Here is a 12,963-nt window from a genome sequence, read left to right as displayed (position 1 = left end):
ATGAGACTTTCAGGCTACGCGTACAAGGTGTTGTGAAGTCAGCTCTTATGGTTTACGCTATGTCCGACACACAAAATAGCTCAGATTCGTCACAGTCCAATGGTGGCGCTTTATTTAAGGCAATTGTTTTTTACTTGCGCACAATTTAAAAAAAAAAGCAGGCTGCGCGTACTACGGTTCTGTAGTCACCAAAGTTGCATGAATAGCTCCGGTGGCCGTCAGGAAAATGAAGGATTTGTTAAATTGTTTATTTAAACAACGAAGTCAAGTTTATCAACGTTTTACCTCTGTTCGGCATGTCCGCAAAAGACCATGGCACACAGAAGAAAAAAGTCACAAAGGGAGACTCCAGTGAATATGACCCAATAAAATGCTCCCCTTCCTGTCCTAGTGGCAAACAACACACGCCGCACTGAAGGTTACGCCACCACCCGCCATGGCTGCTGCGCGATGTCGATGGGCCGGGCTGCTGGCGGCTGCTCACGAGGCCAGTCGAAAAAACCCTGTTCAGCGGTTACAACCCGCGGGTTACATGAGTTGCATGGCGCAGAACTAGTGCGGAGGGCTGGCTGTCAGCTGGCCCTCTTTGCCCGTTCGGTGCCGGTTACAATGCGAATTAAAGTGCAGACCTTACTGCTGTGTCACGCTGCATCATCCTGAGTGAATTTCTTTCTTTCTTTTCTTTCGTTTTGCAGTAATTACTTGAAGGCAGGTCTTTATTTTTGCTATTAATCAAGCTCCTAAGTTGTATTATTAACAGACATAAAAACAACTTAGGCTTCGAATCAAAACTAACGAACGTTTCGATTTCTTAGTGGCTGCTGGAATAGCTAATTAAACCTCGGGGACGTCGAAACGCTAGCACACACCACTTTTTTTTTTAAATTTTATGCAGCAAAAAAAAAAATCACCCTGCATTATACTCTGCCACTTGTACAAGTCCTCACGACAAACACCAGGCGCCTTTTATTTCAGAAGTCCGCGCAAAGACAAAAAGAAAACCATTTTCTCGACACTTTACCTGCCAGGGAACGTCTCAGTAGGACCTTGAATTCATATATTCACACCTTTATGGTGGCAAAACTGATAACAATGAAATTGTATTGTTTACAAGTCAGCTGGTTTTGGCATCACATCTTTTTCACTTAATTTCAATAAACTTAACGATCGCGTTAGAAGACTTTTACAAAGCCATTGCTCAAAATAACGAGAGGCTTGTAATTTCCACGCAGTTTAGTAGTGCTACCACGTATATTATCGGGTCGTTGAGAGTCGTGGAGTACGAGGTAAACAGCTTCTGATCTCTGGTTTTCTTTTTCTATTTTCAGCTCTCAAGATTCACGTCAGCCCTGCTACGAAAGAAGCCCTCGATAGGTTCAAAACGTTCCGCTTAGATTTGCGGGGAGATGTTGAACTGAAGGTACGTTGACTGTAAATTTCCTTTCTTGTGAGAGTTGCGGGAATGCGCGAAGCCGGGTGACGATGGGCTCATTTTCAGCGCATCGAGTTCCTAGAAGCGAAGGTGTTACTGTCGTTTAGGAAAAAAGAAAAATCACAAGGGGTTTGGGTGACCGCACCGCACCACGGCAGAAAAAGACAAAAATTCTCTTAAACACTGGTTGCAGCCTACCATAAATCACTTCAGCTCTTGAAGCAGCCAGCTTTAGAGCAGGAATGACAGCGGATTAATAAGGATTCATAAAACGCCGATTCATATGAAGTCGAACCCGGATGTTTGGAATTACTAGCTTTATCCGACACAAAGATTATCAGCTTGAAAACCATATGTAAAAGTACAGAAAAGTCTCCCAATATATCGAACTTGAATTTCGCTCGTTATTCAATATAATAAAAAGCTTTCCGCGCCCCTGAAAGTGGCTCTGCAGCTAACGGTGCTCCTAGATCACTTTTCATGCGCGGATACGAGTCGGCTGTGCGGCCTTGGGAACCTGCTGAGCTCTAGCGACCTGAAAGCGAACGACAAGGCGAAGGGGTGTGTGCTTGAGAGTGGTCTTCGGTCTCTTGTGCTCATTTTCCAAGGGAACCTAACTTAACTGAAGCCTACTGGTAGCCTTCGGCTGGCGTGCTTATGAGTAGCCACACCGGCTAGTTAAAAAGCACCATCCGCTGCGGTTTTAGTACGGAGCTCGTTAAGCTTCTCAACGCAGTCAGCAGTGCACTGCAAGTACGCCCGCCGCGGCATGTCGCTGCAAGAAACGCATTGCTCTAATGGCTACAATGTGTTATTCCTTCTAGACTACAGATACGCTTTTATACTAGCATTTTGTATACATCGAATTACCTTCGAGTCCGGCATGTCTGGGATTGACTGTATATCTCACGTAACATTAAGTAAACTATGACTTCAAAGCCACCTTTATGGGCTTTAGACTGGAGCAGACAAGGCATGGACTAAGCAATTCAATGCAATCATTTAGTCGGTGTAGGCGAATTCCACACGGAAATTCCTTTAACTGATATCTGCGCTTTATTTTATATAAAGAAGGCCCACTCCAACCTGCTTTTTGTGATTCTGTCGAAGTTAGCTAGGCAGCAGAATAAATGTTTCTTGCTGAGAACTCAGCTGCTGAAAAGGAAATATTGTATTTCCTCCGCTCGATTCTAAGTCGTGACGTTTAGGTCCGTTTGGTTCAATCCATCTTAATTTTCTGTAAAAAAAAAAAAATGAACCGCAGCTAGAAGCTCTAGAGACAACTTTACTGGTTCCCGGCAGAAATATGTACTCCTAGATGCCTAGTAGAAGTCGATGGAAGTCTGGTACAGCCTCAAAGATCCTCAACAAAAAACGTACGTGATGTCACCGCAGCTTAGTTGGGAACGTGGTCAGTGCGGCGACAAAAGCATTTCATCTTTTGGCATTTTCTTGCTTATGAATACGTAGTTTTCAGTGAATTATGACTTTCCGCGAATAAATGTTAATGTTGGCTTTCATCGCTGGATTACTGCGATCTAATTTGTGTAGAGAAAGCCTGCAAAATATCAGTACCTCCGTAATGCGAAATCCATCGCCCCGTTGTTGTGACGCTGTGCTGAGACACAAACACGTGTCATATCAGTGTTGTGTGTGTGTGTGTTCTCAATGCCGCAAACACCTGCACCAGCCTGTTAAAACGAGTATACAAGCTAATGCTCGGATTATTCACTGAGCACATCCGATCTCCTCGCGATTGGTCTTGCCGACACAGGAGATGACAACTCACATGATTTAGGCACTCTTATTAAAGCAAACCTAAAGTGAAGTCCCGGGGAAGGAAGTGCACCTCGTATGCTAATCTCGGAAGCTTGAATTTGTGCTTTCTGAAACATTCTAGTGTTATACTTAAAATATTGAAACAATAATTGTACGCGGAGTTTCTTCCCTTATAACGAAGTACAGTGTCAACAAACATATTGATCACGTGACTTCAAGTAGCGCCTTAAGTGTACAGTCCAGTGCGACAAAGATCAACATACGTTGCAACCCCATCTTTCAGTCTGTGGAGTAGGTTGTGCTGTGCAAACAATCGAGACGAACTAATGATCACAGCGTTCGTTAAAATGTGTTTGGCTAGCATACAATCTCGCTCAGTCGACATCAATAAAGGGCAGTCATAGAGTACAGAACACATCGCGTTCTTAAACATCGAAGATATGATCCCTGGGCAACGGCACCTTCGACAAAAAGCACAGCCTCATTAATGTACAGCGTCGTTTTTTGCCTCATTGCTTGTTTGTACTAAATTATGAATACAGGGCACCAGTGATGTCCCTGAATAATAGAAAGAGCAGTGGTAACCAACGACCGAGAGCCATAATGCTTTTATGTTGGTGTGGTATATTTATTGATGCAGACGTTCCAGTAGGGAAAAGACAGCGCAAAAGGCGCGACAACAGAGCAGCTGTGCTAAATCTCGTCACGCAAATGTACCACACCCTGAGCAACACCTTAAGTCGTTAATGTATGCGATCAGCTCTACAAACTGCTTTTGCTCCTACTCAGCGCTTCTCAGAGTTGCCCACCGGTGAAAAAGTACGACTGCAGTGCCGACAGCAAGGACACGTTGAAAGAAGAAAATCAGACAGAGAATCTCACCGACAGCGCTCTCTAAATCAGGCTCGTGTAACCTCGCGCGAACGTGCTTTCTAGCAGGCCGGCTTTGTTTGAACAGTTATGCCGGCACTGCAATGCAATCTACCATCACGGATACATCTGCAGGTGCTGATTGTCGCTGGCCCATGGAATTTTATTCAATAGCTGGTGACAATGAGAAATGCACCACAGGAGATCGCATTCGGGAAAATTTTGGACCTGCACTAGGCGAAGTGTCAATTCGAGTTCCACACCTTATGTGCTCACCGCGTGGATTGTCCTCGATAAACTTTACAATCCAACCACCGGACTTACTCAAACAATGTTCCTTCTTCTATTGTTCTTAAGCAAAATTTTGTGTTTCCGAGGCGAATCTGCCTGCTCAGAAAGTAATTCAGGAGGACTATGATGTCCGTAATCTAACTAATATCATTTTGTTCTTATATCAAACTGTCCAAGCCACGAAACGGCTGGCAAACTGCGTATAATCGCCTGGAACACACTTCTAGTACGACACGGATGCTGGCTCATACGATACCATACTGGACAAGCATAGGTCAGCATCACCATCTAATTGTCATAGGGTGTAAATTTGCGAAATTCAGGAACAAAAGCTCTCTAGGTAGAATTCACCGCTAGCTTCCTCACGAAGCTTCAGGAAGTATAGCGACGCGCAATCGATATCAAGCAAAGTGTCGCTTGCAGGCATAGAATGTGATTATGTAGTCTGTACTATGACGACGTTCAGTTTTCATGCAAATTTTCTGTGCTCTTTAAGCAAGCAGGAAGAGACTATCAATATAGTGTCACGGCTCTGAACTTGAGAAAAAATTGAGTGGCACTTATTGCATCATATGTTGTGTTTCTTGGCTCTCCCAATCGTTGAAAAAACAAAAGCAGGTCTTTAGTACATGAGATACTTTCATAGTAATGTTCTACTTACCACGCAGGGCAAGGGCACCATGACAACTTACTGGCTTTTGGAGGAAGTTGACCAAGGGGTGGTGACGACGACGAAGGCGATCGCTGAGAGCGGCGAGCACCCGAAGGAGACCAAAGTCTGACACGGCCACTCCTAGGACATTCCTGTTATTCGAGTATATCGTTGTTCTGGACGTACTGTGGGTCATGTGGCGAGGTGCGTGACCAAATGCGAGGATTGGCAGAGCGAACCCACAGTGTAAAATTACTACCAGCAGACTGCACTTCGTGAAGTACACGCTACTGCGGCACACCAGGCAGTGGGCGACAAGCAAAGAACGCGGCCTGCGAGTGCCTGTTGCATCCCACCACAAGGGCCATCTCCGCCGCTGGCAGTGCAACCCATCGCAAGCGTCGCTTTCGAAACCCTTTCCGCACACGGCGAGCGCAACGATCGCGAACACGAACTGCTGAAACGCAGTGAAGCCTAGGCGATGCTGACTCATTTCTCGTACGTTGCACACACTACACGTGGTGACTTGGCGCTCGAAGCCTATTGCAGCCGCGTTTTCTGGTGTATGATCACGGTAAGCGTCGCCGCCCCAGACAACTTTAGCTCAGGAGCTTAGCGAATCGCACTGGTTGCAACTGCGAGACACGATGACCAAGGGCGGGAATGAGGCACCAGGAAGTTTAGTCTCAGCGGTAAACAGAGCCTACACCTTAAAGGAAACAGACGCAGTGCGCAGCCTGCGGCTACGGGTGAAATGTGTATGTACGTTTTGGATTGTGCGAAACGAAACTTACCGCCGCTTGCGTCACTTAGCTAATCGCAACGCGTCGTCATGTCAGAAGAAACAGGAGCCTGATCGGCTGAAAAGTGCGCGAGTTACTTTGTGCAGTCATGTCAGAATGAAATGCGACCAGTGAAGCGCGTCATTTTCGGTGCAGTCAGTGTCGCCTAGCAACAATCTTCAGCACAAGTTCTCACTTGCCGCTCCCATCGTCACTCGGTGAACAAGCGCTGTCCCTGATAGCGCCCGCGACGTTCCTTGTCTGTTCGGTCGTGCGGAAGAAGCGCTGGAGCTGGAATGTGGTTTGGCGGTATTGAATACTGACTGTTTTTTGGTGTGTGTGCGTGCAACGGGGGCATTTTTCGGAGGGGATGAGGTGATGACCAGCCCTAGTGTGCACGTCGCACACAATGACATGTGAAGCTGTTGATGTCTTGGACGCAGCCTGTCCTTACCGCCTTGTCATTACAGATGGTCTTTTTGTTTAGTTTCCTAAAATTTTATTCAGCAGGGATGATGCTCGCCACTTGTTTTTCATCCGGAAAGCGACCTGAAGCGTTGGATATTACCTCACTCGTGATGGCTAATTTTCCAGTGCGAGCTTACCATAACAAAGAAGCTGAGGTGGCCACCAGGTTATGACATTCAGTAGAAGCGCTAAAGTTCCGAGCGACGCTGAGAGAACGGGAGCGCCGGACACATACAGTTTTGGTCAAAAGTCTTAAGGACAAAGCCTTTTTGCTTCGGCTGCCTAACAGAGTCATTACGGTACTATTAAAGACCGATAACATTGAAATGTTAGAAGAAGGTTCTTTCTTGCGGTATAGAAGCTTCCTGCTTCACTTGTGTTTTGAATGATCCGCTACACGCAGCATACTAGGAACATTCATTTCGCTGCAGGTGAGCGCTGTGGCCTTAAGACTTTTGACCAATAATGTACATTCCTTGCTGCTAAGGTTGCTCGCTGGGCTACATTGTCTCCTTCGACTACCACTTACATCATTGTTCACGTTTGATTACGGCGTGACAGTAATTATGACGTGTCTATTCGGTACTTTTGCAGTGTATCTCTATTTGCGGGCCTGAATTAGCGCTGTCTCTGTCACGTTGGCTTTGAAAGTGGTGCAAAACCCCACAAAGCACAGGCAATAACTGAGGCATGAGGATCAAGGCTTTCGCTGCAGAGCAAACTATTTTGGAGTGGTACTTTCAAAAAACTAATCGCAGCGTCTTCACGCTTTTTAGAAGAAGGCACGCAGTATCCGGAACAAAAGCAGCGAATGCCTGGGTGGCACGTTCACTCGCTGTGCGCAGGAGTCAAAGGAGGGCAACCGGTGAAAGAAAAATCACGTAAAAAATATAAACTCAATTCCACATGAAAAACAGAGCAATGAAGTTCTGTGCAATGAAAAATATGAAAAGTTTCGGGCATATCTGTTTCTCGATACATCCCCATTTCTTCGTTGCAACTTATTTTTGGGGCACGAGGTGGAAAAAGTTATCAGGCGATCCCTAATACGCATGGCGGCCTTATCTCGGTAATATGGGTGAATACTCTCACTAAAGCTGCATGGGTTCACTGTAGCGTCTAATGACGCCTTTATGTAATATTCGTTTATTGTTTTTTGTGGCAATGCCGTTTTGGCTTCTAATGCTGTGAAGGCGCATATGTATTCTAGCTTGAATCCAGTTAAACCAATTTTTTTCACTGCCACAGTTTAATATGTAATCATTCCTTTCTCTCACGTCTGTCTGAAGAATTATTTTTCAAATGTTTAGAAATAATTGCAGGCAAACCTTCACTGTTCAGCATTAATATTAGGATAATCTGTACTTAATATTTAGTAGCTCGCTCATCTTGCAGTATCAAAAGGGGTTGAATTCGTTGATCCATTTTAAGCATAGCTTTAAATTTTATTGTCCAGTCTTGTTCCTCCTTATACGATAATGAGTCAATTCTGCTTTCTAAAAACACTAATTTGATCACAGTTGAACTAAACAGTATTTGCGTTTTCGGATATTCATAACACCCTCTTTATACTAAACACGGTGTGCGATTACATGCACTCTTTCGGTGCTACCGTGGAGTACAGAAAGAATGCAGGAACGATAATGACGTCCAATGCTCTGCATCCGGAGTAATCTGAAATTGATGTGGCCACGTAACAACCACTAGGCTCACAAGAAATCGACTTGTTTTTCGAATTTATGAGCAGAATATGGTGCACCGTAACCATGAACAAGGTGAAGTCGAAGACGATACATGTAGTTGATGGCCGAAACAGTGTTGCGAAGTCCGTAAGATACTATCTGTTAGTATGCAGGTCGTGCCCTCAGAGCTAACATTTCTCTTTTCAGCATCATGTTTTTCTGAGCTCCAATAACGCTACTGTTACTCCCGATAAAGATCCTCTCTCTACTTTCTATATGGTTTCCTGGTTTCATGTAGAATATGAAGCTCTCTGTCTAGGGCGTTGCGCCTATAGTTGCAATTTAAGTTCAATGTTTTCGCGTAAAAACCGATGGAATATAACTTTTTGAAACACCAAGGTAACATGAAACACCTTCAAACTAATTCCGTGCACTGATTTGAGGTCGTGAAAGTCATGGATGTGAAAATGAGACTTTCGACGCTGTGGGGTACTTATCTTTCTTCGAGCCCTAGATGTCCCATTATTTAGATTAATAGGAATTTAAGAACTCTGTAATACGATTCGTGCTCGTTAACTGATTTATGGGAGTCTTATTTTCACAAACAAGTGATCTAACCTTTTCTGCTGTTCGGTCGCATGTTAAACATTGAAATGTTTGAAATGAAACTGATTGAAATCGAAAAGAAAGAGCCTCCTGTGTTTTACGAAGTTACCAAGTATGCCTTCGCACTGGTTAATTTTTTCGCAGTCGATAACATTACAAATTGCTTAATCTTAATGCGAACAATGAAGTGTCGTGCACTTTACACCTCATTTTATATTGTCATCATTAAGAAACAAGTGCTCACTGAGCGTGTCTGCCTACTAAATTGATCATAAACAGCACTGGCGCTGAATAACCTTGCATCTCCTTGCTGTTCCTGCACATAAATACAGGTTACATATTAGCTAAGACCACCAGCAAATCATCTGTCTGGTAATTAAGTTGTGACAACACAAGCGGCACAACTAACTATGCCGGAAAGTATTTACATACACTATTATGCCAGCTGTTTGGGTTAGTCGATGGTGAAACATTGCAAATGTTGCAAAGCGGTGGAGAGACAGGATATTGGATAGTGACGCGGGACGAGCGCAGTCTGTATCCCACATCTTTATCTTGTGTCTCCTTGCTCCGCTTTGTAACCTTTACTAAGACATTAAGTCATTTCATCTGGAGTCTACAAAAGAAAATTTTCCACAGTTGTTATTTGGGTTCATCTGATTTACACTCGGATTCCTTTTTCCAGGACAATGGCAGGTAATCTTGGTGACTCAGAAACACGCCACGGCATTTTTTTTATTCATAGAAAGGGAGACAGAATAAAAAGTTTGAAGTACAAGGTAGACTCAACTTAGAGGCAAGGTGAGCTCTGAGAGAGCACTTAGGGTAATAATATATTTCAGTGATGGCAGTTTTGCAAATCTGGCTTTTCAAAAACCTCACACACTGCAGGGCTGTGACAGTGGGCCTGCAAGAGGCACCAATTGACAGCACTCAGCCATGCAACTATATTTTTATATGGAAACTGCCGTTGCGACCTGCTTCACAGAGGATGTGCTTTCGCCGACAAGCAGGACACTGTGCAGCCTTTAATGCAATCGCTTAATAAGTGATTCCAGTCACAAGCCATTTCTAGTTTTTTTGCATCATAATGTGATTTCATAATCACAACCATGTACACATATCGTCTAGCCCTGGAGGTTGGCATGTACTGCTAAAAAATGCAAAGACCAATCACTACGTCTCCAGCTCTTGACGCCAACTTCGATGTAGAAGTTAAGGATATGCGGATTGTCTTCATAATGTCAGTTGTCGAAGATTGCTTAAGTCGTTCCTTTTGTTTTATCCAGAATACTGGTTGCACGATATCTGCACTCAATGTGAACGAATTCCTGTATAAATTAGAACGACAAACAATTTTACACAGCAACTCTGTTCCAAAATGTGCTTGTCCAATAACAGCATTACCTATACAATATACCCACGGTGCTTGTGTAGTGTATCTGGCTCTCCATTGACTGACATTGCACAAACTTAAAACACAGCAGTGCTTAACTTCAAGGCGTTTCTGCGAGACACTAAGTGAAAAGGTATTTAGCAGTCCTTCCCTAAGCACACAGTATGTACTAGAGATAACACACTAAAGAGACACTAAGGGTAAATAAAAGTATAACTGTAGGTACAGATCACCCTACTCTAATGACAAGCATATAGTTTCGCTGAAAACGCAGCATTTATAAACAAGAAAAGGTTAAAAATGAAACACTAGTGTCGCCATCACCGACGGATTTCGCACGTATACAGAGCGCATCAACACAGTTTTCCGGGCGCAAATCTAAGAGACTAGTGCCACTCTTCACTTCGAAGTATTGATCACAGAGTCCCTATTGGTGTAGACGTCGCGAGTTTCAATCGAGGGCTGAGAAAAGTTTTAAATACAATTTTGTCAGCAATAAATGCGTCTTTCGCTATCGTACAAACATCAAGACAGGCGTAGAGAGCCATAGAATTGATCATTACTAAGAACAGAAATTGGGTAGAGTTGTCATCAGTGTCTATGTCACTTGAATATGTCACTTGAATAAATGAGTTGTGATTGCACGAGAGTTGAATCAAAAGTGAAAATGCAGAAAAGAAAGTTGCTTCGCCCAAGCCAGCTTGCAGATGCCAGGTATGAGCAAAGTAGTTTCGCTGTAGTAGGATGGAAACTTGAACGAGCTGATGTAGATGCATATTGGATGAAGGAGCGCATCCGCACGAAGGACAGACAGAAGCAAACAACACAGACGAGCGCTGCCTTAACTGTGTTGTGTCCTTCCGTGTATTTTGTCCGGTTGGACTGTTCGACCCAATGGGTAACAATTTTCGTTCGTTCTTCAAAGATCAACTAGCGAGTGTGGGTTTGGTTAGCCATAAAATTACAGTAATTTAAATCTAGTTTCTAAAATCTATGTGCCATCAACGGAATTAATGATCCCGTCTGCTTCTTGAATGACAAGCATGAGCTGATGTCTCTCAATTCCAGAGCTTTCGTCACACTTCATGTAATGAGAAATGATGACAGCACTCCAGTGGAATACAGTATGACACTGATAAAACAAGCTTTCTTGATCCCACAGGGACTAGAGATTTACACGATTTGCATGTCTTTTCAGCTGTCCCTGTAACGTAAGCGGGTTAAATGCTGCAGTAAAAATTTTCGTCAAAGTGCTGTATTTCTTTAGTCCGTGCAGTCCTTGGATGCAATTTCTTCATATCGGGCCTTCATCCGGAGGCCAAAAGAACAGTTCTTTTATTAAAAGTTGAATTGTGTGAATTCTGCTGTCTGTGTTGTAAACATGCATTCTCTTCGTCGCGGATTGCCAAGATCATGGACGGGATTTCGTGAGGAAATATGTCTTACGCATGAATTTTGTGTGAATGATGTTGAATTGAACAGCATGTGCCCAATGACACTGTTAAACATTAGAAAAGGACAGGTTGATGTTAATGCAGAGAGTAAGACATAGCATTTGTGAAGCAGACTGCTACCTACTTCACCAGAAACTCATGCATAAGGTTTTACATCATTCAGTCACCCACAGCCGAACCCAATAGCCACTGTTTCATTGTTGCAGGAGCGAAGATATTTTTTGAAATTAATGTTTTCAAAGCTGTTTGCAGTTACGTTGTTATGACGCATATTTAGCTGCTATATTAACAAGAATACAACAGTGGGATGAAAAGTTCAAGTGAAATTTATTAATTGACGCATGAAAATAACTACGAGAACACGGCATGAAGTTGTTGCTGTTGAAAATGGCACTTTTGTTGAAAAGATGGAGGAGTGTAAATAAAATAAATACGTGTGTGTTACGTTCTGTCATTCTGTGACTATAAGCGATGCGTTTCTTTTTTGTGGATTGAAATTAAAATGCTGGAAGTGCGTTCTGGTGGAACACATCAAACGCTCGTACGTGCACTGTCCGAAAACTAGAAACATCATCTTTCTTTGCTATGCAATTCAGCCTCACTTACTAGTTTGGTCATGGAAACTGTGATAGGAAGCTGAAAGATTAACGTTCTCTATAAGTCTGCTCTGCTCTTGAATATTTGCAATGCGTAATACGCATAATACGCACTCAAAAGTTTTTTGCTTCAGCCAAGAAGCTACTAAGCAACGAAACTGTTGTTGTGACAGAAGCTGAAAAGCAAGTTGTAATTTTCAGTGTTCATTACGCAGACAAGACATGTTCAAAAATTGAAACTTTGCCCTTTTCGAATGATCCATAAGTACGTTTTATTTAGCATTTATTCTTCAATATCACCGAATGCAGCATGAAATTCCCGACATTATTTAGTTACAAGGTTTTTATGATGCTTATGCTATGAGTGCGTACAGATTTTTATGTGCTGGTCGGCCACCTTGCTCATGCGGGCCCTGTAGTGGGTGCGGACCATCTAGTAACAATTTTTTTTTCACCAAAAATTGAACCCTGAGGACTATACAACATGTAAGGGCGGCATGTTGAAAATTAGGACAGTTCATTCAGTTTTATTTTTGCAATTATTAACGAAGGTGAAGGACAAATGCACGCTTCCTCACATTCGCGTGAAGTAGTGAGGACGTGAAATGTTAAACGACTATTAAGATGAAAAATGTGCCATCACAGCTTTATATTTTTTCAGATACGAAATTTCCGATACTTTAACTACATTTACATATCCTGTTTTTTTGTTTATCCTGGAAAGATTATTTTCAGGATGCACTAAAACCGTCAAACATTCCCAATTTATTCTGATATATCTGAGCAAACTGACTAGCCCCACTGGGATCTTTACCGCGAGTTTTAAATGTAATATAAGGTAATGTCATATCTTAGGACTCCTTGCACGTTTACCAGATCACTATGCCTGAGTTAAACGGCCGTTAATAATGTTTCATTGAGACTGATACGTGATTGAGCGTTCCTTTGCCATTAA

At 43.1% G+C, this 12,963-nt stretch overlaps 1 protein-coding gene across 1 annotated transcript in view; it reads left to right on the top strand.

Moving 5' to 3' along the window:
* The window catches only part of LOC144136580 (atrial natriuretic peptide receptor 1-like), a 140,822-nt gene extending 128,968 nt beyond the window's left edge, over positions 1-11,854 (top strand). Inside the window, exons 21-22 of the mRNA XM_077669032.1 lie at positions 1,329-1,420; positions 5,041-11,854. Coding sequence (XP_077525158.1) covers positions 1,329-1,420; positions 5,041-5,154 — 206 coding nt within the window. The 3' untranslated portion in view covers positions 5,155-11,854. The remainder of the gene's footprint in view (positions 1-1,328; positions 1,421-5,040) is intronic.
* Positions 11,855-12,963: the final 1,109 nt, after the last annotated feature.

This window comes from Amblyomma americanum, chromosome 6 (assembly GCF_052857255.1).
Source record: "Amblyomma americanum isolate KBUSLIRL-KWMA chromosome 6, ASM5285725v1, whole genome shotgun sequence".
NCBI classification, from domain to species: domain Eukaryota; kingdom Metazoa; phylum Arthropoda; class Arachnida; order Ixodida; family Ixodidae; genus Amblyomma; species Amblyomma americanum.
Note: the sequence above shows the minus strand (reverse complement) of the source record. Positions and strands in the feature narration are given on the sequence as shown.